This window comes from Balaenoptera musculus, chromosome 13 (assembly GCF_009873245.2).
Source record: "Balaenoptera musculus isolate JJ_BM4_2016_0621 chromosome 13, mBalMus1.pri.v3, whole genome shotgun sequence".
Classification (NCBI taxonomy): Eukaryota; Metazoa; Chordata; class Mammalia; order Artiodactyla; family Balaenopteridae; genus Balaenoptera; species Balaenoptera musculus.
The window spans coordinates 6,977,306-7,004,373 of NC_045797.1; the positions used below are offsets into that span (position 1 = coordinate 6,977,306).

The 27,068-nt window shown below is 42.9% G+C and overlaps 1 protein-coding gene across 1 annotated transcript in view; it reads left to right on the top strand.

Annotated features, from left to right (window-relative positions):
* Positions 1-27,068, top strand: part of AFF3 (AF4/FMR2 family member 3) — a 559,977-nt gene that overhangs the window by 88,043 nt on the left and 444,866 nt on the right. The window contains 4 exon segments of the mRNA XM_036873523.1: positions 2,875-2,961; positions 5,249-5,369; positions 6,395-6,707; positions 6,837-7,222. Of these exon segments, the coding sequence (XP_036729418.1) occupies positions 2,875-2,961; positions 5,249-5,369; positions 6,395-6,707; positions 6,837-7,222 (907 nt within the window).

Here is a 27,068-nt window from a genome sequence, read left to right on the forward strand (position 1 = left end):
TTTTTCGTTGTTTTGGGAGTATAAAAATAACAGCCCAGCCTTTGTTCCAGAATTCTTCTTTTACTTCTGTCTGAAGGAGAGAGGACTTCCCTTTGTTTCGCTCGCCCTGCTTAGCTTTGCTGTGGCTCACATTCACAACTGATGGACGCTGGGCTTGTAGACACCAGGGTTTAGGAAGTGTGGCCACTTCTTGGCTCTTAGGTAGGTCCTGTCTCCTGGATGGACCTGAAGAAAGTACTTTGGACATTGCTGTTCCTTCCACATGATGTCTTCTTCACGACATTGTTTTGATGATCAAACTCTTATCCTAAGTTCCTCGATCTTTAAAAAAGTTAACCTAGGAGTATCTACCAGCTTTGTCTTTCTTCAAGGGACATTGTAAGGATAACGAAGAGACATATATGTGAAATGTTTTGAGCTCAGTGGAAGGGAGAAGACTTGAGGCTCAAAGGTATTACTGTTATTTAGTTCCATGCTGTTATCATGTGATTTTGGAAATGATGATAGTATCATATTTGGATATCTTTTCCTCCTTAACCAGCATAGTTGGCTTTGGCCACTGCCCTACAAAATACTTCACACGTCATCAACATGAAAACGGCACCTGCAGGCAAGGAATGCACAGTGTCACCCAGGAAGAGGCCAGGCCTAGAGCCTGGAGTGACAGCACATTTTGCAGGAGCGGCACAGGAAGAGAAACAGGCAGGCACGCTCGGGAGTAGCCCGAGAGGCAGGAGGAAAACAAGCTCGCAGCCCCACAGACTGGGGAGAGAGCTCGTGGAGGTGGCGTTGGCCGTGCGGGGGGCTGGGCAGTGAGGAGTGTCCGTGGAGGCCCCGCGAGGAGGGGGGGACCTTGCTGTGAACGCAGATCACATGGGTTTCGGAGAACCCGGCATTGGAGAGAGAGCAGCTCTGCAGAAATCTGTGTCTCATAAAGAGCAACAGTCCGAGGAGGGCAGGGGGTCAGGGAAGGCTCCTCATTTTCTTTCCTTTTCTTTCCTTTTTTTTTTTTTTAGTTTTTATGACTCTTATTAAATCCTTACAAAACAGAATACAAAATTCCGGCATTGACAGTTGGTGTAAAGGAAAACTTCTGAGCTGTATCAGTTCACCTGGTGCAGTGGAGTTAAAGTGCTTGGATGTTTTTCCCCCACTTTAAAAAAATTTGAGTTTTTTTTTTACACATCTTAACATTGAAGTACTGCTGTGCCCCCTTCCCCCAGCGCCAGACTCGTTCACAGGAATGGTTCTGACCAGTCCCATCGGGCCGCACTGTCGTTGTGACAGGGAGGAAGTGGCTGTCCTACCTTTGAGAGAAAAAAAAAAAAAAACAAAAACCTGCTCACAGCTCAGCTTTCCCGCGTAAAATGGCCAGGGCGCCTGCAGTGGGCGAGAGTCCATTTGTTTCTTTTTTACCAAACGGCAGAATCCCCGGTTTCAGAATGTGGAATCACATTTTCTGGGAATGCTATACATCTGCAATAAATAATAAATAGTCTCGTAGCAGTTGTCTGCCTCTACTTTCATGCAAAACAAATGAATACATTTGGTGACATCCATCTGAAGAGTGTGATTCTTGTAATTGTCACAGAAAGAAGGAACCACCTCACAGACGATAGAGATTTTACCGTCTGCTAGTAACAAAGGAACATAACTCATAACACGAGGCTCTTACTGAGTTTAATGGATGTATTAGCATGCCAGGAATTGGAATTCTCTGCTACAACCATCCCCAGGGAAGCTGACCTGACTTTGCAGCACGTCAGGGAGAAGGTTCCTTTGCTTGTAGAGCAAATGGCCTGGCGCTCATATTGCTGGGATGGCAGAAGAGGGAAGAGGGCTGAGTTTTAATGGTGTAGGCGTGCTCCAGGATTGTGACAACCTGCCCACACCTCACTTGTGATCAGTGGAACGGCGGACTCGCTGTCGAGAAGGTACTGTCTTTATGAGTCAGAAGAGGTAAAAGTTCAGACGCTTGGGGAGAGATGACGGCTGGCAAGTCCAGGCTTTCTCTTCCAGTGACATTTGCTTTGTGCAGGTGACATTTTAGCTTCCTGGGCCTGACATGACAGGAGGGGGTTGTGGCTCTAGTTCAGGATAAGGAGTGGGTGGGTTCCTGTTAGGAGGTGCTGAATGCTCAGTGGAAGCGGCAGAGCTGAGAAACCCGAGGAAAGGCAGTCAAGAAGTCTTGCCTCTTGTGCAGGGTTTCCTTTGCCCTCCTCTGGAGAAGGGGGACGGTCGTCATCTTCGGTCATTCCGGTTTCAGCTGATGGTGTGGAGGGCACGGCCTGGCACAGGCATCGTGGCGGTCCCATGAGAGGTGGCCAGTGCGCTTCTGTTAGTAGCTCACGTGGAGGTGGGTCCTGAGGGTGTTCAGTCCTCCTCGTATCAGAGTCCGTAGGCTGGGCGTGCCAGCGGGACCTCATTAGGGAACTTTACCCAGCGGTGGTCTGCATCTGGGAGCGCTTTTGGTTATCTTCCAGCTTAAAGGAGTTGGGAGATGAGGCAGGTTTACTTAAGGAGTGCTTCCCCCTCACCTCCGTCTTCTCCATATTTGGAAGTGATCCTTGACCTTGGAAATGCAGTGAGTCGGATACCTGCCTCATTGATTTGGGTTTGTATCCTGATGCCTCTGTCTTAAACATCCAAGTCACGTTGCAAAGTAGGTAGGGTTTCGAAATGTATCTTCATTGCTACACTCTGCATTGTTCCTGACCTTTTCTTCACATGTCCCGTGCCCTTTGGACCCTGATGTCTTGTGCCCTTTCTCCCTGGCCTTTGGGAAAAAGCTGACAAACTCATGCGCACTAAGGTGCTGAGGGCTGGTCAGGTGTAAAGTGTTTTCCCTTCTTGTGGTGTCTACATTTCTTACAGGGGTGAAGACATCTTAAACCAGAGGAGTGACTCTCTAGTTGTGGAATTTCAGTCGTCAGCCAGCAGATGCAGGAGGTATTATGTTGGGTATGGGGGCTTCTCGGAAGCCTGGAAATCATCCTAAATGACCACCTGCTCCATGTTACATCAGGCCACTTCGTGCATCACACCAGTCTTGTGCGTTTGGTTGGCTTGACCTGGCTGAGGACAGCAAGCATGTCTGTGGGAGCATCTGTGCATGGAGTTGCACACAGTAGGTGCTTCACGATAGGTACAGTAGGTGCTGTACCTATCGGAGAGGAGGAGAAGTACGATGCATGCAATGCAAGCTTGTTTTTCTGATTGCAAATGCTGGTTTTGGTCCAGAAATTAGCCAGTTCATAGAAAACCCGCAGTGCCTCTCTTGGCTACAGCCCACTTCATGCCCATCCACAGCATGAGTTGTGTATCCTCAGAACAGTCTCCATTTGAAATCCATGGAATGTTCACGAAAGCTGGGGTTTCATATTGCAGATGTCTGCAAGCAGGGCAGGACAGTTGTGCCCTGTCCTTTGAACCTGAAGCCTGGCTCTGTGATTGAGTGTCATTCCCATCTCGTGCCTCCCTTATGCCAGTCACTGTCACCACGGCCACCCCGGAGAGTTTCCAGTGACTGTGGGGTTGGAGCGGTGAGCCTCGCCGTTGGGAGGCTGGGGCTGCAGCCTCCCTTTACATGAAGGTCACTGCTTGGACTCCCAAATCGAATAACTTTGGGTAATGTCCTAAGGCTGAATTAAAATGCTAATAGGCTACATGTTCTGGGTATTTTAACCTTCCCTGATCTGAAATTTAAATGAAATGCCTTAGGTGCTCTCAGAGTCTTGCCAGAAGCATATTTAGCATCACCCCTTAGACAGTGAATTTAAAATATACCCTGGCCACGCGGGCAGAGCTAGGAAGATACGCAATATTTATTTTATGATCATTTTATTTGCGTCCTCTACAGCAACATGACACAAGTATGCTCTTTTACTCGAGATAGCAATTTAGCTGAAACATAACAAAACAAAACCCCAAACGTCACTATTTTTTAAGTTTCTTTGAACCTGCAGATTCTCTCCTTATCAACAACATTTAATAGCAGTACATTGGATTTGGGGCACCTGAAGCTATCCCAAAGCCCTTTTGTACATTTCCTTCGCATTTAAACCTTGTGACAACACCATGAAGACATTGGGCTGCAGAGAGATTGCATGGCGTTTTCGTCATCATATCACTGGTTATGGCAGGACCACGGGCAGGACGTGGCTGTCCTGGCTCCCAGCTCCAGCCTCTGCCCAGTAGATCAAGCTTGAGCTCTAAGCAAAGCGATGACAAGCTCGCTTAAACTAAATGCGTCTGCTTGAAATGCACACGGTGCTCATTTGGAGGACATGGCAGTTCCTTACAAGGGGTAGTGTTAGTTCTGTTGTCTACACTGGGGCCAGATTTCTCTGTCTACTGAGCTGAAAAGACAAGTCTATCTCCTTCTGTCACTTAAGTCACTTCCTTATTATTAGTTGAATTAGCCTTTTTGTTTTTTCCTTACTAGGAGAAAGGAACACTGTTTTTTCCTCAAGTCCTTCTAGTTATCTGGTTTCTGGTCACTTTGTCGTTATATCTTGGGAGACTGGATATTAATTTTCTGGCACAAAAAGGCTGAGTTCCTTGATGGCATGCCATGTTTCAATTTCCGTCCTCCCTCTTGTTGCCTACCCCCCTTCCTCTTAGCACATTTTTCATAGTGAGGAAGAGGGATCGTGTGAAATATATCAGAAGGAAGGATGGATTCAGTAGGAGTTTGACGACTTGACTGATTAGCAGAAATCAGAAGGAGGCTCTTCACCGTGAAAACCACTGCAGCATGGAGTTTTAACAGCTCTTTTGGGACCTAGTTAATGAAAGAATCACTACAGAAACACAGCCATGCAAAAAAAAAAAAAAGAAAGAAAAAAGAGAAGGAGCATTTCCATATAACACTCTGGGGCCATGTCATAAGAGGAAATACGCTCATAATTTCTATTTACACATCTCTGTAATTACCTTCTGCTTGAAGACTATTTTCAGTCTTCTCCTGTCAAAGTTGCTTAGCTATTTCCTCTTTCACACATCAGGCAGAGAGGTCTAGTACTGGTTGCAGCTTGTCCTAAGGACTTTTTTTTCCTCCCGAAGAATGGAATTCTCAGACACCCGAGCCATACTGCTTGATTAGACTGGCTTTCATCTGATCCATGTCCCCGTTACCATTGCCATTTGCCCGTGAATCAGACCTCTGCATTTAGGTGAATGTTGCATTGAGCACTACCTTTTAACTTTTTCGTGTGTGGTTGTTCTCTCTTCTTTCTCCCTGATGCAGTGTCTATGAACCAGATAGAAACGTGTTACGGAGGAAAGAACGAGAAAGAAGAAATCAGGAAACTCAGCAGGATGATGGCGCGTTTAGTTCAAGTTACTCCCTCTTTAGTGAACCCTACAAGGTAGATGGTTTTCACTTGTTCATCTCCACCCCTCATCCCTCCCTCTAACCCCGACGGCAGTCTTGACTACGGGAATTGGCCAACCAAACTTCAGACAGCTCAGCCCCTAAGGATGGGGTCTTCTCCCACAAATTTTGGTGCCTCTTTCACATGTCTTTACTGGCTAGTCCCTCAATGAAATATAACTTTTGTTTAAGATGGAGAGCTGCGTGCTATGACTTTTATCAATAATTGACTTCATCTCTGCATCTTTGCAAACATTGAGTTTGCAAAGTCAATGCCATTTGTTGTGTTTTCTAAGCTATTAGGAAACAACCACTAAAAAGAGGTTGGGTTACGTATTTGTCACACACAGATCATGCTAGGAGCAGGGTACTTGATAGGGCTCATAAGAAAGGAAATGTTGGATTGTTTCTCATTTATACCAAAGGCCAGAAATATAACTTTGCTTGCAAAATGAAGTAGCTCCCCAGATTTCATTCCTACTTCAGGCTGCTTGGAACTGGGGGTGGTTCAGGCCGAAGGCTTCCTGCAGACTGAACCCCACACTCACTGTAAGCTTCTCTCTGATTTCTTTTGCCCGTCCCTCTGGGTTTCTAACAAGAATAATTCTATATTTAGAAATTGGAAGCAAAATAATTTGAGGCAAATCTGAATTTTCAAGGAAAGCTTGCAGTGGGATGAAAAAGAAAAAGGAAAAGGAAATCTAGTCTTGGAAAGACTTAATCCAGACCAGGTTGTGAAGTTGCAATCGTAAATTTCCTGATTTCCTTGGCTGTGGCACAGTACCAAGGAGAGATGCTTCATTCATGCCCTCTGAGGCCATTAGCTGCAGTCCAGTCCTAGTGAGATACAGAGTGTTGACAGACGTCTTCAGAGACGCTGACCATTTTGATGGAATCTCTGAGCTCTCATTCTGAATGTGGCAACCCTGGCTCTTCTAGCAGTAAAGGCGCCTCTCCATCACTTCCCGTGTTTCCATTGTCTGTAACAGGAGTATGGATGTCATGTTCTTCTTTTTCCAGACTAACAAGGGGGATGAGCTCTCCAACCGGCTCCAGAACACTTTAGGCAATTACGATGAAATGAAAGACTTTTTAACGGATAGATCGAATCAGAGTCATCTCGTTGGCGTTCCCAAACCTGGGGTTCCTCAGGCTCCCGTGAACAAGATTGACGAGCATTTTGTTGCAGATTCGAGAGCCCAGACCCAGCCTGCATCCGTCTGCAGCACCACGTCCTCCACCCCAGCAGTGGTCCCTGGGCAGCAGAGTAAGAGGGGCACCGTGGGCTGGCAGAAGGCCGGGCACCCACCGTCCGATGGCCAACAGAGAGCAAGTAAGCACGGACACAGGACGCTTGATTTGAACAGATCTGCTCACCCAGAGAACCATAATAAAAACCCTAACCCCTGTGTCTCGAGCCCCTCATCCTCATCTTCCTCTTCTTCTTCTTCTTCCAAATCAGCGCAACAGGGCTCTCTCAGGACCTTGCTTGGAGATGGTGTTGGCAGACAGCAGCCGCGGACCAAACAGGTGTGCAACGTCGAGGTGGGTCTTCAGACCCAGGACAGGCCACCTGCTATGGGAGCCAAGCACAGCGGCAGTGGCCACTGTGTTCAGAACTTTCCTCCATCCCTGGCTTCAAAACCTAGCCTCGTCCAGCAGAAACCGACTGCCTATGTGCGACCGATGGACGGCCAAGATCAGGCTCCCGATGAGTCTCCGAAGCTGAAGTCGTCCACAGAGACCAGCGTGCACTGTGCGTCATACAGGGGAGCCTCGGGCACCAAGCCAGAGTCCGCCAGAGCCAAGGCCAAGCTTTCCAAGTTCAGCATCCCCAAACAAGGAGAGGTGAGTCTCTTCTCAACACCACTTACACGCATCTGAGTAGTTTCAGGGGACGACCTGACTAGTTGTAAATTCCATTCCCATGCATCTTTATTTCAGTGTGTGACTGATGTCATGTGGGATTTGTAGCCATCAATATGGAAGGATGGACACATCCATCATGATTTCTTAAAATCTCAAATTGATTATAATCAGAATATTTTTAAGTACCAACAAATGCTGTTGTGGTGTGTCTGTGTTAGTTCAGGAAGGAATGCCTCCGTCAGTATAGTTCAAGGGTTTTTTTTTTTTTTTTTTTTTTGTGCACAAGCCAATGTTGTCAGAGATTTTATACACTGGAATAAAAGCATGTCAAAGCTTTTAGTATGTAAAGAGGTTAATTTTTGTGTAAAAGAGTTCAGAAATTCAACGTTTTTGTCAGTTTTGAAATGTTTCAGGACAAACATCACAAGGTAGACCTCATCATGAGTTTTAAAGTAATTGTTAAATGATTCAATATTGAATATGGTGATTATTCAGATGTTTCAGGTGTCCCATCCATATTAAAATATTTGAGATCCGGGTTGGTTGTTGCTAATCAAGTGAGAATTCTCCTTGTCCTGTAAAAATGATCTTAGGTTATACGAAGAGAGTGAAATATTTTAGTTCAGAATCTTCTGGTTTACATTTTGAGTTTATTCTAAAGTGTTTTTTCACTGCATTACAAAATACATAGGATGGATGTATGGACTGTTAGACTTCAAAACAAGTAAATTACAATCACAGAGGTAGCAAAGAGGCTGCGGTCACTTGAACAGTACATCTGGATGGAAAATGAGGTTTTGTTTGAGAAAAGCACATCTCGTACTCTATTCCAAATTGATGACAGTTGTCCAGAGCACGTGAAGAAAAAATATGACTGCACATTTGTTTTGTTTTGTTTTGCTGTGATATGGTATACCAACTAAAATACAACGTGAGCTCCAGAACATTGTACTTAGGAACTGTTCACTTTTTTTTTTTTTGATATATTCTTTTCTAAAGATGGAATAACAGTGTGGCCAGAATATTCTTTGTATCTTAATTTGGTCTAGTAACCAAACGAAACAAATGATTTGACATTTCTCATTGCCTGTCCAATAAGGCTGAGCTTTACCCATTTCTGAGCTCTCATCTCAGAAAGCGCCCGGCACCCATTGGGAGATCAATGTATTCCCCTTAGAGAAGACACATTTATTACTCTGAGATGTTTACACAGGTTCTCATGAGGAAATTAAGTGACGTGTATACCGGTAACTTCTTTTGATTATTCATTTATGATGGATCCCAAAAAGTGTTAATTAGGAATTAATGGGAGCAAAACGTAAGTTCTGCAAGCATTTATGTTTTTAGAAGTTTGTAGGAAACACATGTAGTTACCCTCTGACAGAACTGAATTCGTCAAGCTCTTTGATTTTTGTTTTCCTCATCAAATAGCCTGTACCAGCCAATAAAGCATGACTCATTTTTGAACAGAGGTGACTTGTAACCACCAGGATTCCCTTTATAATTTTAATCCCCAGTGATTCCTTGTTAAAATGATTTTTATGTACCAAAGAAACTCCAAGTTTATTAGGTAACAATTTATTTACTTTGGAACCTGATGAGTTGATAAAGCTCTGGTGGAAAGCCCGTTTTTGACAACCAGGGCAGCCTTATGTGGTTAACTCTACAGTTTCATTAGGCTTTTGGGTATGTCATTGATCACATGGACACTTCCAGGATGCCCTTTCAGGACCCTCGATTGCAAATGATACCCTGTACAGGTGTTGGGTAATCACAGAAAGAGGGAAATGCCTGAGATAGAGGGTCATGCCGAGAGGAATTAGAGGTTTTATACAGGAAGTGTTTCATTTCCCTCCATGACATTGAACTCTCCTAACATTCTGTCAATACGAGGTATATTTCAAAGAGGCCAATCATACATTGATAGAAAAGAAGTAAGAAGAAGTGTTGTTTGTGGAACAAAGTTATAGTTGGTGGGGTGGTGGTGGTGGTTTTTTTTTTTTTTTGGTGGGGGAGGGTATACAGTCCTTATTTTAGCCAAAAGCTTTGCATATTATGGACACTCTGGTAATTTGAATCTTGTAAATCTTGTGTGTTCAAACAGTCCACAATTATAATAACATGCCTCTTTCCCAGTGGGCAACAGGGTGCTACCTGGAAGTTTGAAAGTTATGCTTCCTAGCCTTCAGACTCAAAGGGTTTGTTGGTTGGTGGGTTGGTTTCTTTACAGTACCCAAAGGATTAAGAAATAACCTTTTGCAGATGTATCATTCAGTATTTATAGGGCGTTTCTTAAAGCCACAATCATAATGAAAATGGAAGAATTTTATCAACTAATTTGATTTGAGGGAATATTTGCTTTTATTTTTTGGAGGGTTTAAAACAGTGTGGCAAACCGTTTAAAAAAGTTAATGCCTATATATTTTTTAAACAGATACCACCTCTATGAAAATGTCCTTTCATTAGTACTGACATTGATTTCCACTGAGAGAGGGAATGTGTGTTTTAGGAAAATTGACAGAGGAGATGACCTGAAGGGAACTTACATTACCTGACTACACTTTTTCAGGATGTTAGCTGGAGAGCAAGACTTAAGACAGTGTGAAGAATTTGGGGGCTAAAAGGAAGCATTGGGTAAAAATGATATGAAGACAAGGGAAGTGAAAATATAGCTGTATGACACTGGATAGGGATGTTCCCCATAAGAAAATCAAATCAATGGCTCGGTGTAATGTGGTGTGAGAAATTAAAAAAAAAAAAATTGAAGATGTGATCTCTGCCTCCAAGAAATTTACGTGAATTGAATAAATTAGACTCCAGCACTTCACTTTTAATTTGCAATTTCTCTCACAGTCCAGACAAAATTTAAAATTGGGCTTCTAAAAAATAAAAATAAAAAAATAAAAATAAATAAAATTGGGCTTCTAGGCCTGAGAAAATTCCCTCACCTTCATAGTCCTTATAGTAGAGAAAGAGTCTATGCTATTTTTTTAAATTGAGAATTTGTGAATCTCTCGTCTGATTTTGCACTTGGTAAATCCTTCATTCTTTCCGACACGTGCACTCTGTCAGCTGCTGTGGCGAATCATTTGTTATCATTCTTTCATCTTCAATAATAGGTAATTAGTGTAGAGAAATTCAGTGCAATTTGATGTGGAAGTGAAGGCCCTCAAGGGAATTCCTTAACTGATACACCTGCCTCTTGGCTGGCTTTCCCCAGCTCAGTTTTGTGTTAATGAAAAACATAATTTTGTTTTTGTAGCTGAGTCTTTCATTCCTGACATCACCCCTCATTAAGTGAGCCTTCCCTGGCCTGCCACTTGGAAGGGTGACTCCTGTTAGGTAGCAGAGAGGGGCCTTAAGGAATGGCTGAAGCAGGCATTCTAGAACGTTCCAGGGCAGGGCACACTGAATCTTATTTCCAGTTGAAGTGAATTGTTTTTTGTCTCACACACACACAATTAATATTTTGCCCTTAACGTGTGGCATGTAATTTACTGTTAACCTAGAGGGGCAGATATAGGTTGTGGGACCCAACATTTATACCGTCTTGGGGGTCCTGTTTAGGAAATAAAGAATACGGAAATATTTTACACTTGAAATATTTTTTTTAATATGTGTAAATTTATTTATTTTTGGCTGCGTTGGGTCTTCGTTGCTGCGCATGGGCTTTCTCTAGTTGCGGCGAGCGGGGGCTACTCTTCGTTGCATTGCACGGGCTTCTCATTGCGGTGGCTTCTCTTGTTGCGGAGCACGGGCTCTAGGCGCGTGGGCTTCAGTAGTTGTGGCATGTGGGCTCAGTAGTTGCGGCTCACAGGCTCTAGAGCGCAGGCTCAGTAGTTGTGGCGCATGGGCCGAGTTGCTCCATGGCATGTGGGATCTTCCTGGACCAGGGCTCGAACCTGTGTCCCCTACATTGGCAGGCGGATTCTCAACCACTGCGCCACCGGGGAAGTCCCCACACTTGAAATATTTACAAAAACATATGTAAACACATTTTTAGGGCCCCTCTTGGGACCTTGGAGGAACCTTGGCTCCAGAGCCCCTGAAGCTTACGCATCATTAGTTTCACAGTGCCTGTCTTTGGCTCATGGACTAGTAAGACGTTGTTATTTGAAATAGGATAAGAAATTATCTAAAATGGTAATTTTAGATTGGAAAAGAGTGCTTTATATGAGTCTCAAATTTGTTAGAAATAAAAAATACATACTTATATGCTAGGTGCTATAGGCAAGGCAGAAATGGGGTAATGCTATACAAAGAGCCTAATAATGCAGTGCCGTGGAGATAAAATATGGGTCTCAGCCTATGAAATCAGTTCGTTTGGCACATTACAGCTTCAGCAGTGGCATTCTGAAACACACGTGTTTTAGTTCCTGTTTGCTATTAATTTAATAAACGGCAGTGACTTAAACTGCTCTTGCAGAGCACTTGAAGAGCTGGGAAAAGTAGGCCTTTGCAAAGCTGGGGAAGGAAGGAAACCAGTGACTGCCGCCCCTCCCTTTGGCTTAGTCAGTGAAGGGGAAAGAGGCACCTACATTTGAATATCAATTAATAGACTGTATGTTAGGAGTTTTCGTAGGGGTTGACAATCCATCCACAAGAACACAGTGACCATTTTTGGTTGATCAAATTTCTGTTTGTTAAAAGAAGTCGTTATATTGTTTAAGATGTATTGATTAATCATAGCATTTTCATGATGGGCATTTTAAAATCACCATTTATACCACGAGTAAAGAGCAGAAAGGTGAAGCACTGTGATTTCATAAAATAGCTTTTCTAGAAAAGCAATTAACTGATTTTTTTAAAGTTCACAGAAGAGAAATGAGGTAGGCTTCCTATGTCCTGTCACTCTCGGTTACCTTTGTATGAAAATGGATTTCTTCCAAATGAAAGTTGGCACCAGCCTGTCAGAGGAAAAAGGCATCTGCAAAGAAATGTGTACATTACATATGCATGCCAGTCTAAATTTCTTAATTACGTTTGAGCTGTTGTTTTCAAATCCAAGGATGCTCTCTGATTGCTCCCTGATGGAATGAGGGTCCCTGTCTGTTCTGGTCTCATCGTCACCATCACCGTGGCCTCCTTCACAGTGTGGCTTAGCAGTGGCATCGATGGTTACTCTCAGTGTGTCTTCCTCTCCACAAAATGAGCATGTTCCATGCACTCAGCCAGGATGCGGAGAACTGGTACCACTTGGACTTAGAAGTGAAGACTCACAATTTTGATCTCAGATATGGGATGAAAGCACTTGTTTTCCATCTTAATTTTACTTTTTTAAAAAAATTTATTTATTTATTTATTTTTGGCTGTGTTGGGTCTTCGTTTCTGTGCGAGGGCTCTCTCTAGTTGTGGCAAGCGGGGGCCACTCTTCATCGCAGTGCGCGGGCCTCTCACTATCGCGGCCTCTCTTGTTGCGGAGCACAGGCTCCAGACGCGCAGGCTCAGTAGTTGTGGCTCACGGGCCCAGTTGCTCCGCGGCACGTGGGACCCTCCCAGACCAGGGCTCAAGCCCATGTGCCCTGCATTGGCAGGCAGATTCTCAACCACTGCGCCACCAGGGAAGCCCTGTTTTCCATCTTATACATGGGTCATGCTGTAGGCCAGAGTGAAGGCCGGCAAGTGGAAATGTTTCCGTAGTTGTTGGTACTCTTACGTTTGGTCATTGGGGCCCTAAAATGTAAAGCACTCAATCACTTAAAAGTAACTTCGGTTGCTATGATCTTTTATTGAAAATGCTGAAGAAAGCATATTAAAATTTGTCCTGTGGTGAGAAGGTGCGGGTGGTTTTTTCCGTCCCTCTTTCCCCACTGGCTCCTTTACAGTCACATTATAAAGCTGAGTCTTCCAGCCTTGAGGTGGGAAGCTGCTCCCAGCAGTGGAGGCGTTGTGGGCGGGACCCAGATGGAGGTGGTTGGCAAGCCCCACTTCACTTTCCCCGTGTATTTTTTGTGTTCCCATAAAGCTTCCTGTCCCAGAAAGCATGTAGATGGATGACAGGGCTGTTTTCCCTTAAACTGCAACCTTGTGGGGGTTATTCCAGACCTGGGGCTAATTGAGAGCTTGAGGCTTGTGAGTTTGGAGCCACTTGAAAAGACGATGTGTGGTCCAGCATCTCCCCCGCCCTAGAGAAAGGGTCACTCCACAGCCCAGTGAGGAAAGCCTCTTCTGTTGAGTTTCATCCTTTCTTGGTCAGAAGGCACATGCAGGCTGGCGCGGAGCTCCGTGGAATGGCCAGGGCTCTGGACGCCTGCAAAGACTGGGTTCCCATCCTGGTTCTGTCATTTGTTAGCTGTGTGGCCGGGAGCCAGGGGTTGAACTTCGTCTCCGTTTCCTTCCTTGTGAAGTGGAGAGAATGATAATATCTGCTTGACAGAGTTACCGGAGGGAGGAGTAGATGAGATAAAGTATGTAATGTGCTTAGCACAGTGATATCATGGTAAGCATTCAAAAAATACTGGCTACATTATTCTTACTTGAAATGCCCCTGAAACGACAAAAGCAAACAAGATATACAAATGAGGGTATTATTAGCAGTGGTTTTGCGTGTGTGTGTGTGTGTGTGTGTATGTGTGAGTTGGAGAGACAGAGGCCCCATGACGAGAGGTGGGAGGAGAAAGGAAAATAAAATTCTGCAAGTTCTTTTGTGTTTATTTTGTTAAAAGTAACTGCGGTCCTGAAGACTGAGATTATCCTGGATTAATACAGCAAAGCCTGAGTGACACGACTCTCCCTTATTTAACAGTTAGCCTCCTCCTGAGATTTTATTGCCGAGTCTGGGATGGAATTTCTCATTCTGTGTATTCGGCTTTGCTGAGCTATTATTATCTGCCATGGACCACATCATACTTGAGCTTTATTTCCAGTTAAATGAAATAGAAAATGAACAAGACTGGGGCTGAGAAGAAAACATTAACATTTTCAGGTACCAAGTATTTAGAATGACTCATTGAAATAGATCTCTTTGAAGGCACAGAGTATTAAATAGCATGTTTAATTGGGCTGAGCGGCAACATCGCTTACCCACATGAGGAAGCTGCGTTAGTGATACCTCTGTAGTAAATGGGGTGCCCTGCTCTTTTTTTAAAAAATTTATTTACTTATTTATTTATTTATTCATTCATTCATTCATTCATTCATTTATTTATTTATGGCTGTGTTGGGTCTTCGTCCCCGCTCAAGGGCCCTTTCTAGTTGCGGCAAGCGGGGGCCACTCCTCATCGCGGTGCGCAGGCCTCTCACTATCGCGGCCTCTCTTGTTGCGGAGCACAGGCTCCAGACGCGCAGGCTCAGTAGTTGTGGCTCACGGGCCCAGTTGCTCCGCGGCATGTGGGATCTTCCCAGACCAGGGCTCGAACCCGTGTCCCCTGCATTGGCAGGCAGATTCTCAACCACTGCGCCACCAGGGAAGCCCTGTCCTGCTCTTCACATGCTCCATCCGGGGCTGCACCAGGGGACCAGCGGCCTGCTGGCCACCCCTGGACGTGGCAGTTTTCTATTTTGACCCAAGGTCAGCCTTCAGGGCTAGCAGACACTTTCACAGATTGGTTGGCTTAGTACAGCAGAAATGAATTGTCTCACAGTTCTGGAGGCTAGAAGCCCAAAATCAAGGTGTCAGCAGACTTGGTTTCCTTTGAGGGTCATGAGGAAGGATCTAGTCCAGGCCTCTTTCCTTGGCTTGTAGATGGTAATCTTCTCCTTGTGTGTTCAGGGTGTGAAACCTCTACCTGTGTCTGTCCCATTTTCCCCTTTTGGTAAGGTCATCAGTTATATTGGATTAGAGCCCACTCTAAGGACCTCCTTTTAACTCAGTTACCTTTGTAAAGACCCTATTTCCATTTAGAATTTAAAATTGGGGGGATCACAGTTCAATGCAACAGTGCCCATTGATGGCATTTTTATGACTATTTGATAAGTTAATAATGTACAGTGCTTAGAACAGTGGCGGGCACATAGTAGACACTCAAGACATCCACACTAATGGTAACAACTATAATTATTATTATACTTATTTATAGTAGCTCTGGCTGCCTCACATTTCCCTTCTGATATGCTCAGCCCTAGATGGTCTGAGAGCTCAGAATCCGGGAATTGAGGTGAGGTGGATGAAGTTCACTAGAATTGGAGTGTCTTGTGAGGGCAAGGATTTCTGTTTTGTTTTGACTGCTTTGCTTAGGAAAGCATCCCTGACTATGCCTGGCGCATAGTTTGTGCTTAGTTAGGTATTTGTTGAATCAGTCGATTAATTTAAGGACGTGGGTGAAGGAAGTCACTCCCTTCCAACCCCTGACCTCCTCTCGCTGGGGCCTCAGTAATTTCTGCCCAACCTTTTATGGGAAGAGAGGAGGCCGCCACTTCCAACAAGTAATTTATAGCCGCTGTTCCGAAGGGAAATGGGAACCATACTTACTGATGTATGTAAACACAGCCCAAGTGAAATAAACCACAGAGCTATATGCTGGCCTCGGAAACAAAAGCTGAAGCAGGCTGGGCCTCTTTCTCCCTGTTCTCCTTTGTTTGGTTTCCGTGAGCAGAAGCCCTGGCTGGGGGGCAACACGTGTGGCGGGCCGTGTACGCGATGCTTCTGGTTTCCGGCCACGTGATGTGAGCTGTGGCGAAAAGACGTGGGAATGAGCAGGGCTATGGGGGGCTGTAGGGAAGAGCCTGCATCTTCAAACTTTCTGCCCCATGAATTAAGTTTTCATGGACTTGAAAGAGCCTGGAATACTTGGGCTTCTTGGAGGCCCCCTTGATTCCAGTGGGCGCTGATTCCCAGAATGTCCCTTGGCCCTTTCCCTCTATGTGTCTCTCTGTGCTTCGCTGATCCTGTTTCTGTCACGATCGCTATTCCAGTTACTCGTGGTAAGGCACTGGTTCATAATTTACACACACGTAATACACATAGTTATCCAGAGCTCTGTTTATTTGTCGTCTTCCAGACACATCCTTCGGAAATATTGCCGGTTACGTAGCGTTCAGGTCCACGTAGCCCTTGGTCAGTGCAGTAAATGGTTGACCTGTTTAAATGTGTGACAGAAGGATAAACAGTGGAAAACAGAAAAGTGTACACATTCACCTATTTACCAGCCCTTCGGCTCCCCTTCCCTTTGATTCTCGGACGTCTTGAAAATCTCAGAGGGAGAGCGTTGGTGACGGAAGGTCTCCCCCAAATCCCAGTGGCATGTCTGATTCCTCTCTGTGTCAGCCCCATACAGGCGCATCCTGTCTGTGTCCAAACTCCACAGCCAAGAGGCAGCTCACAGCCTCCTGGGGGGCCTTCCCATGTTTGGATGCTCTCACCTTTCCTATGTTGACCTGCAAATCCACCTCTCTGTAACGTATGCTTCTTAGTTTTTTTTGTTTGCTTGTTTGTTTCTTTTGCCGCTCCATGCTGGTTGCACGGTGGCCTGTGGGGTCTTAGTTGCCCAACCAGGGATTGAACCCGCGCCCTTGGCAGCGAAAGCACAGAGTCCTAACCACTGGACCACCAGGGAATTCCCTCATGCTTCTTAGCTTTAGTTGTGCCCACTGGGATTTCAAATCGCTGTCTATTTCTGTTGTGTTTTACTATTAACTCCTGTAGGTTAAGTCCTCGCCGTGCCCCTCTGGACAGTACACCACGCGGGGTCATGCCACCCTTTCCCGATAGACATTCAAGTCCATTTAAGCGTGAGTTTTCAGAGTAGCCTTCCTTGCTTCATCATATCCCATCTAAATCACTTCTGTATAACCTTTTGTAAGTGGTGATAAGTATTAGAGGAAAAGGAAAAAGCAGAGCAGAGTAAAGGGGGCCGGGGATGCACATGGGGTCAGAGGGTAGGGATTGGGTTGCAGGGTTAGAAAGGGTGGTTAGCGTAATCCTCACTGAGCGAGTGAGATTTGAGCAAGAAGATGAGGGAGTTCGCCAGGAAGACAGATGGAGGAAGTGTCAGGTAGAGTAGGGTGGGCGTTTTGAGCCAAGGCCCAGGTGGGAACAAGCCCCTTGCCCTGGAATAGCAGCGAGGCGTGCGCTGAAGTGGAGTTTGCGGCGAGGACGGGGACGGGAGGAGAAGCCCCACCATCTGAGCCTTTTTGGCCCAATAAGGACTTGCTTGGGCTTTACCGTGAGTGAGAATGGGGAGCCATTGGCGGGTTCTGAGCACAAGTGTTGTGATCTGACTTAGGTGTTACAAGGATCAGTCTGGTGGTCATATTAAGAGCAGATTGTAACCGGACAGGGGTAGAAGCGGGAGCTCAGTCGGCAGATTGCTGCCCTGATCTAGGGGAGAGCTGATAGTGGTTAGGACCAAGGTGGTAGCAAAGATAATGAGAAGATTGGATTCTGGATCTACATTGAAGGAGAGCCGGTAAGGTTTTCTGACGGCTCGGATGACAGATGGAGAGGAACTGAGGTCAGATTTTGACCTGAGCAACTGAAAGGAAGTTGCTGTCACCTGAGATGGGAAAAGCTGTATGGGAAGCAGGGTTTGGGGGGGAAGAGCAGGAGTTTACTGGGCTTATTGAGTTTGGGGTGTCTCTTAGTCATCCAAGTGGAGGTGGTAAGTGGGCACACAAATTGCAGTGACAATTCTGGAGTTTGGTAGGGAAGGAAATCTATATCTGGGCCAGAGATGGAGATTTGGGAGTTTCCCACATACACGTGGTATCTAACGCCTTGAGGCTGGATGAGGTCTCCCAGGGCGTGAGTGTGGCTCAAGAAGAGGGCTGAGCCCTGGTGCAGTCTTACGTCAAGGGGTTGATGGGTAGAGGGAACCCGCAAAGGAGACGGAGAAAAAGGGATCAGTAGGCAGGAAGAAAACAGAGTGCAGTGTCCAGAAGCCACAAGGAAAGAGGGTGTCAAGACAAGGAGGGAATGATCACCAGTGTAAATTTTGCTGATGTTGTATTTAGTAACATGGAGGAAATGTTTTGGGGCCAAAGCCTGTTTGGGTTGAAGAGAGAATCAAGCAGAGGAATTGACACATTACATATAGACAACTGTCTCCAGAAGTTTTGCTGCAGAGGTCAGCAGAGATTTTGAAAGTAGCATGTCTTCACTGTAAAAATTTGGATGAAATTGAAAACATAAAGGAGAAAAAAAATCACTTGTAATCCTACAATCTGGAAATGATCATAATTAACATTTTGGTATAGATCTTTCTGGTCTTTTCCTATACTTCCAGCGTCTTTATGGAATTGGAATGAATCTATTATATATGGTCATTATCCCATTCATTTTTCTAACATACCATAACCACTTTATCATGTCATTGAACAGTCTTTGGCAACATTCAGTGCTGTTTTTTGCATCTTATTTAGTTGAGAGATTTCAGTGATTTTATCCTGTGGAGGTACCATAATTTACTTACATAATCCTTTTGTTGGGCATTTAAGCTGTTTTCAGTTTTTTTAATTTTCACTATTGTAAATTTTTCTGCAATGAATGGCCTTATAAATAAATTTTGTGTTGATATAATATTTCCCAAGAAAAAATTCTTAGACATCTAATTTATAATTCTTTTTTTTAAAATTAATTAATTAATTAATTAATTAATTTATGGCTGTGTTGGGTCTTCGTTTATGTGCGAGGGCTTTCTTTAGTTGCGGCGAGTGGGGGCCACTCTTCATCGCGGTGCGCGGGCCTCTTACTATCGCGGCCTCTCTTGTTGCGGAGCACAGGCTCCAGATGCGCAGGCTCAGTAGCTGTGGCTCACGGGCCTAGTTGCTCCGCGGCATGTGGGATCTTCCCAGACCAGGGCTGGAACCCGTGTCCCCAGCATTGGCAGGCAGATTCTCAACCACTGCGCCACCAGGGAAGCCCTAATTTATAATTCTAAATGAACAAAACCTTATCATATATAATCTTTGTAAATTTTCTGTTCATGTCCTTTACCCATTTTCCTGTTGAAGTATTTGTATTTTTTCTTACTGAGAAAGAGTTCTTTAAAGTTGACCTTTCCTAAATATATTGTAAGCAATTTTTAGTCTTTTGATTAACATTGTTTATAGTAGTGAAATTACATTTTGTATCTTTCTTCCTGTGATGGCTTCCTTTGTATTGGGTTAGAAAAACCCGAACGAACTTTTTGGCCAACCCATGTTTTAAAGGCTATTTCCATAGGTATATTGAAGAGTTAAATCTAACCTATGAAACCATGAAAGAACTAGATGAAAAGTTACCTATCTGGAACTTATTTTGCTATAAGGTAAGGCTTTACTTTTTTCAAATAGTCAAATTCCAGTATAACTGATGAATTAGTATATCTTTTCTTTATAATTTCAGTAAGAAAAGAGATAAATGGTCCATCTTTATGGAATTGTGATATAGCTATAGGTAGGGATCTTATGATACAATTTCTTATGAAACTGGAAATTTTACGTCAACATGTCCAGCCTTTCTCAAGTCCTACCACTTTGACAGTCTGCTTCAACCATCAAAGAACTTACTTTCTTCTAAATTCCTATCATGTCCACATGTGTTGTATTACCATATATTATTATTTACTTTTCTTTGTGTCCATCTGATCTCAAAAATATCTTGTTAAGTACCTTGAGGTCAGGCTTCCTTCCTGTTTATCTTTGCCTCAACATCTAGAATAGGATTCTGTTTCATCTAGTACAGAATTATTTTGTCCCTGAGTTCTAGACATTGAGTTTGTTTCTGCACCTGATAGAGACACACCTACTTTCATTGGTTTATGATGTTTGGTGACTCAGTGACAGAAATAAAGACTAGAATGAAGTTCAAACATAGCATATAATCCGACCCAGCCTTTATCTCCATCTGCTTACCAGTGATCTTGCTGTGTCCTAATAAGCATGTCATTTTCTATCACACTTTTCTCTCTTTGCTTATGCTTGGAGTGTTATCCTTTCCTAGTCTGCCTGCCAAATTCCTTTTTTTTTTTTTTAAATTTATTTATTTAATTTATTTTTGGTTGCGTTGGGTTCCACATTGCTGCGCACGGGCTCTCCCTAGTTGCAGTGAGCAGGGGCCCCTCTTTGTTGCGGTGCGCGGGCGTCTCACCGCGGTGACCCCATGCACTGCGGAGCACGGGCTCCAAGTGCACGGGCTTCAGTAGTTGTGGCTCGCGGGCTCTAGAGCGCAGGCTCAGTAGTTGTGGCACACAGGCCTAGTTGCTCCGCGGCACGTGGGATCCTCCCAGACCAGGGCTCGAACCCGTGTCCCCTGCATTGGTAGGCAGATTCTTAACCACTGCGCCACCAGGGAAGCCCCCAAATTCCTTTTTTCAAGGCCAGTTCCTCTTATAAAATACAACAATAATACTTGGAAATTAGAAAGTCACCACCTAGAATTGAGAAGTGTTGACATATTGGCATATTTACTTTCCATCTTATTCTTGATATTTTTCTGTTTCATTACTTACTGTTTTTATTAATAAGTTACATGCTCATTTAAACAATTTAAATAATGAAGAACAATGAAATTTAAAAACCAAATTAGGGGACTTCCCTGGTGGTCCAGTGGTAAAGAATTCGCCTTATAATGCAGGGGCCACGGGTTCGATCCCTGGTCAGGGAACTAAGATCCCACATGCCGTGGGGCAACTAAGCCCCCGCTCCACAACTACTGAACTTGCATGCCTCAACTAGAGCCCGAGTGCCACAAACTACAGAGCCCATGCGCTCTGGAGCCCACACCACAACTAGAGAGAAGCCTGCACACCACGACAAAGAGCCCGCACACCCCAATGAAGATCCTGCATGCCTCAGTGATGATCCCGTGTGCCGCGGCTAGGACCCGACGCAGCGAAAAATAAAATAAATAAGTAAATAAAAAAATCTTAAAAAGAAATAAAAGCCAACTCAAATCCTACCATCCAGAAAAAAAATCACAAACATAAGATGAACTTCACTCCAGATAACATTCTTTCTCTTTCTTCCTGTCTTTATATTTCTTTGGATTCATCAAACGTGGAGCTGCTCTTGAGCTTTGATGTACATTCTGGTATACCCATCCTGTTATTTCATGTAGATGTTTCATTCTTTCTGCTTAAATACCTGAATAATTTCTTCTTTAAAATTCTGCAGCTTAATGAAAATGTTTCAGTACTGAGCATTTCCTGAAACATGGAGTGCTCTTTCAGTCTTTCAAGATTAGTTCACTCTTCTAGTTCAGGGAATTTTTTTTTTAATATATTAAGTGTTTGCACATATTTTTCACACATACTGGTTTTGATTTGCCTTTGAATTGAATTATCCTTATGTTGAGTCATATTGGTCTTTTTTTTTTCAGATCTTTTAGTTCCTTTCTAATTGCTTTGATCTGTATTTTTTCACCTGCACTCACTATTATTTTCCTAAGCCTCTTCTTCATGTCAGTGATTCAGTTTGGGGTGTACCTTCTGTTTCTTACTGCCTCCGATTTTTTTTCCATAGTTGTATCACGTGATCATTTATTTTTGTAAAAAAAAAAAAAATATATATATATATATATATATATACCCCAATGATTATTTGTCATTTTTTTCTAAGAATTTACAAAATTTTAATTCTCATTTCTGTTGTATTAATTGTAAGATTAATTTATTGTTATAATTCTGGGTTTTATTTTTTCATGAAAAAGTTATAAATCAAACTCTCCTTCACTTAGACTATTAAATTTTCATTTTTCCTTTTAATGGGCATTTTCTAGTTACACAATCCTCAGGAAAAGAAGCATTTCTATTATAAATTAATTAGAGCAGAGTGCTGCTTCACATGATAGATTCCAAAAACAGTGGCTTAGAAAACAAGACAGAAGTTAATTTTTCTTTCATTTTAAATCTGAGACGGTGTGGGGCTTCTGTTCTGTGATATCCTGTTATGGACTCGGGCTCCTTTTCTCCTGTTGTTCTATGACCAGTAGGAGTGTTAGGCTCATCCACGTGATCCAAGATGGTCCATGTTCCTTTCCAGCCTGGGAAGAGAGAAGGGAAAGCGGAGTGCATCCTGCCCTTTCACGGTTCAACTTGGAAGGAGCGCAAACCACTTTCTTTCATATCCCATTGGGCAGAATTAGTCACCCGGCTCTCTTAGTTTCAGAGAAGGCTGAGGAAAGCATCCAGTCTTTATGCGGGTCACCATGTGCCCAGAGAAAATTTTTATCATTACGGAAGAGGACACGAATAGATTTGGAGAAAAACAAGCAGTCTGTGCCGTATAGTACTTATTACTGTATATCAGTGGTTGCTTGTTTAAAGGTTTGTCTCTCATGGTTTCCATGAGCCCTTCAAAGGAAAGAATTATTTCCCCATTCTGACTTCCCCAGTGCCTGAGTCCAACGTATAATAGGTGTTCGTTCAGTAGTTTTTGTTGAATTGTTGTTTTTGAATTAAAATGACACAGCCTATGTAATTTGTTGAATTTCTGGAAGAATGGGATCTATAAATTCATAAAGTGTTTTAGGACATTACAGAAATTTTTGACAAATAGAGAAAGGCTCCCTATTATATTATTATATGTGATGATTACCCCTGAAATCAATGATATTACAAAGTATATAAGTTTGATTGAAGTAAGTATAAATATAGCCAGTAATATAGGTTCTTCTTATTCAATATGAAAATTTCTTGGAATAATAAGTGGATTCCTATCTAAATTCATGAGTTCTCTTATGACATTTGGGTTAAGCCTGAAATGGATTAATCTTTTTCTGATAAAGTTTCATAAGCTGTGATTTCTCTGGTGACCACATTTAATTAGATATTAAATAAACTGCTTATCTTTATACCAACAGGTTTTATGACTGCATTTTTTTCCTGAGCTGTATTTCATAGATTAGGTAGCTAGCAGAAGTAAAAAAAAATAACATAAAATATTTAGTAGACCACAATATCCTTAGATTAGAAATTAAAATATGCCTACTTTTAAAATGGAAAATAAATATTTAAGCTTAAATTTAAAGAATAGAAGTAGGTAAGATAGTCTAAATATGTACATTCCAGTGGGAAAAAAATTCATTTTGCTTTTCCAGGTACTGTTTTTTCCCCTAGAAATTGAGTATGCTTCTTTTAAGTGGAAAATTCCATTTAATCTGTAAAGGCTGAAACATTTTGTGATAAGGTTGTGAAGGTTTTAATTAAAAACTTGAGTTTTATTTTTTTATTTTTTCAATACCACATGCCGTGGTAAGATTCTTCAACTCAAATATACTGACATTCTGACTCAGCTTTTTCCCCTCTGCCCAAGCGTTGGAATGGAGAGGAGAGCCTTGCAGGCCTTGTGAATGTTGAACAGCCAAGATTAATTTAATCCGCTGTTTTAGTGAATGGAACACCACAGAGATGGATCTGGAAACACCAGATGACCTTTTGTACAGATCAGAGCAAGAGAGTTTCTGAGTTGCCTGCAGAACTAAGATCCAAAACCGAAGGAAGATCACCAATTGTCAGATTGCCTAAAGGCATAAAGTCTGTAAAGGGATTAATTTTTCTCAGTTCTGTTTCCTAGAGCACAGTGAAGTTTTAGAAGAGACTCTTTCACCCTCCAGAAATTTCTTCAGTTCCATCAAATTGGAAATGAAATGACTGTTTCCTTTCTCTGTTAATCCCTCTCCTCCCCAGTAAACTTCAAGTGAAGACTATGTAGGGATAGGTGAGTTAGGGTAACCTCCCTGGGAGAAAAAGTGATGGCTCAGCTGAGTTGTGAGGGCTGCGGTGAGTTGGGTTCATCTGAGTTCTTGGTTCGAGTTTCTGGCATGTATCTCAGGGGCCTTGGTGGTTAAACAGCATCCAACATGTATCGTGTTCTCACTGGAACTTGATGTCTTGGAATCATCTAGGGTTCTTCTTTATTTATACCATATCTTGTTGGTTGATCTTTCCAAAAAACTCTCATATTCTTCCAAATCTTTGTGCTACCTTCCTATTTACTTCACTTTCATACTAGCTTTTCCAGCTTTTGAATATTCATCTGGTCAACCTCTCTTTAATAAGCCCTGAACAGCATTATCTGATTAATCTCCTAAAGATCCAATTTCACCTCTTTCTTCCCCACCTCAAAATCTTGGCAAGCTCCCCTCTTCCCTGTGGGTTATAGAACAGGCATTTCATGGACAAATTTAAGTTGTTTAAGATAATTTAATTCCATAATTCCTTTAAAAATTTAGAAAATTGTGGTAAAAAAAACCACATAGCATAAAATTTACCATCTTAACCATCTTTAGGTGTACAGCTCAGTTGTGTTAAGTGCATTCCCATTGCAGTGCAACAGTATTTCATAACTCTTGAGGGGTTTTATCCCCCTCTCTCTGAAGAGAGTTGTAAATCTTGTTATATCTCACACAGGTTTTTTTTTGTTTTTTTTTTTTAAACAAATGCATTGAATGTTCTCCATCTTTCTTTTTTTTTTTTTAATTTTATTTATCTATTTATGGCTGTGTTGGGTCTTCGTTTCTGTGCGAGGGCTTTCTCCAGTTCCGGCGAGCGGGGACCACTCTTCATCGCGGTGCGTGGGCCTCTCACTGCCGCGGCCTCTCTTGTTGCGGAGCACAGGCTCCAGACGCGCAGGCTCAGTAATCGTGGCTCACGGGCCCAGTTGCTCCGCGGCATGTGGGATCTTCCCGGACCAGGGCTCGAACCCGTGTGCCCTGCATTGGCAGGCAGATTCTCAACCACTGCACCACCAGGGAAGCCCTCACACAGGTTTTAAAGTATTCTGTACTTAAATGCTTAAGAACTTAATGCTAGTCCGTTGAAATCATTGTACGCAATTAAGTGGTGGCTACTGGAATCTTCCTGGAGCTCAGTTATGATCGTGCTGCTCCCTCTTCCTTTCCCTGGTGTTTCCTCGGTGAGTAAGGACTGTGCCTCACTCGTGTTAGGTACTTGGGAACTGTTTGTTGAGCGGCTGTGTGGGATGGTAAGACCCCTGTTGATGTAGGATATTGCTTTTTTTTCACTGCCCTCCCAAGAAGTCAGGCTAATGCCATGATGTTATGATGAAACACAATTCAGCTACATCAAGAAAAAAACTCGTTAATATTGTTAACACTCTAAGATCAGCAATTAAAACTAAAAGGAGAACATGTGAAAGCAGCAAAATGCCTTTCTAATATCTGTGAATAATCTTATTCAAGTGAATTATTTGATTTTACTTGCTTTCTCACATGCCTTAGAAGTAAGTAAAATGAAAGAGAACATCATATTTTGAACTGATTTTCAACCTTCTCATTTCATAGGATTAAAAAATACATGGTTTTGATTAAAATTCACAGATGGACTTCTCAGTCTCCTTTCCAGACCTAGGCCCCAGATTCATTCTTTTTCCTTTTTAAAATCATTATTGGGTTAGTCGCCAACGAGACTAACCAGCGGCAAGACTTTGGTCAGTTCTCTTAATTGCTCTGGGCTTCAGGTGTATTAAATTAGACCCTGTTCTGTTCCAAACCTATTTTGGTTCCTTTTCATGATATACCAATGACATGGTATAATAAAATATAATATACAACCTTGTCTGCCTCTGCACTATATTTCTGTTTTGGATAATGTAAAATAGAACCTTTTACATTGCAATAAAACTTTAAGATTACAATAAATGACAATAAAACCCCCTAGGATTAAAATATCAAAAAAAAGTTGCATAAAGCTGATTAATTAATTTTGTATTTTATACATTGCAGTGTTGGTATTCTGGATTCTGTACTATTTTCGCCCTACAAGTTTTCCCATGAGGGTAGGGGAAGGAGTTTATCTGTCCGATGACTTCATATATCATCTGTACGATTATAACATGTATCTCTAGTCTCGACCTTCCTTCTACACTGAAGAGCCATATTTCTAACTGCTTCTTGATGTGCCCTTATGGATGTTTTTGTAGACACCCCCGATTTAAAATGACCAGCGCTGCTCATACTGCCTTCCGCAGAGGGCTTTTCATCCGAAATTCTGTGTCTTGGTTAAAAGAGGGCCTTTCCTCTGGGCTCTAAGCTAGAACCTTTGAAGCCATTGTCATTTGCTGTTTCCATCATTCACCTCTACTCCGTCATTAATTCCTTTTAATTTTATGTAAGAAAGGCTCTTGAGTGGGATCCCTCATCCTTGGGTTTTATCACCTCTTGGTTTTTTGCCATTAATCTCTTCCAAGTGTAGTTTAGCCTCCACATCACTACCAGACGTGTACTGATTAAAAAAAAAAAAAAAAATTTTTTTTTTTTCTAATGAAGAGGAAATGAAAAGGAAAACACGAGTCTGATCATGTTACATTCTGGCTCCAGCAGCTCCTTTTGTTCCTCACTGTTCTAGAGCAGCTTTCAGCATCCCACAGGTGTCTTCCACGTTGGGAGGGTTATCAGTAGTTCTGCGAAAATGATGTTTAAGTTACACTGGTTTTTACTCCCATATTTCTCAGCCTCTTATTCCAAATGTGGATTGTGAATCTCTGAAAGGAGACTATTCGAAGCAGCATTTTCTAAGCTCCCTTGACCACAACACTAGTTTGGTTGTTGTTTTGTTTTTGTTTTTTGCAGAGCAACTTACAGAATTCGTATTCTGAGAAACATACGCTAGAAAATACTAACCTAGAAGATAAAAATCCAGATACTTGGACCTTCACCATCTCACCTCACCCGCCCCTCTGGCTCACACCTCAGGACCCTGAGCCAGGTCCACTCTTCTTTAGCCACTCAGAACTTGACTCTGTCCCCCAACACACCACGTGCTCTCATGCCTCTGTGTTTTACGGTGAATTGTTCCCTACCTGAAATCTGCTGCATCCACTCACCCTTACCCCATTGGGCACCCGTCACTAAACCTCTCTACCATCTCCTCTGTGAAACCTCTACTCCTCATGGAATGAGCTACTTTCTTTGTTACTTCACAGCACTTCTCGTCCCTCCATTTTTATC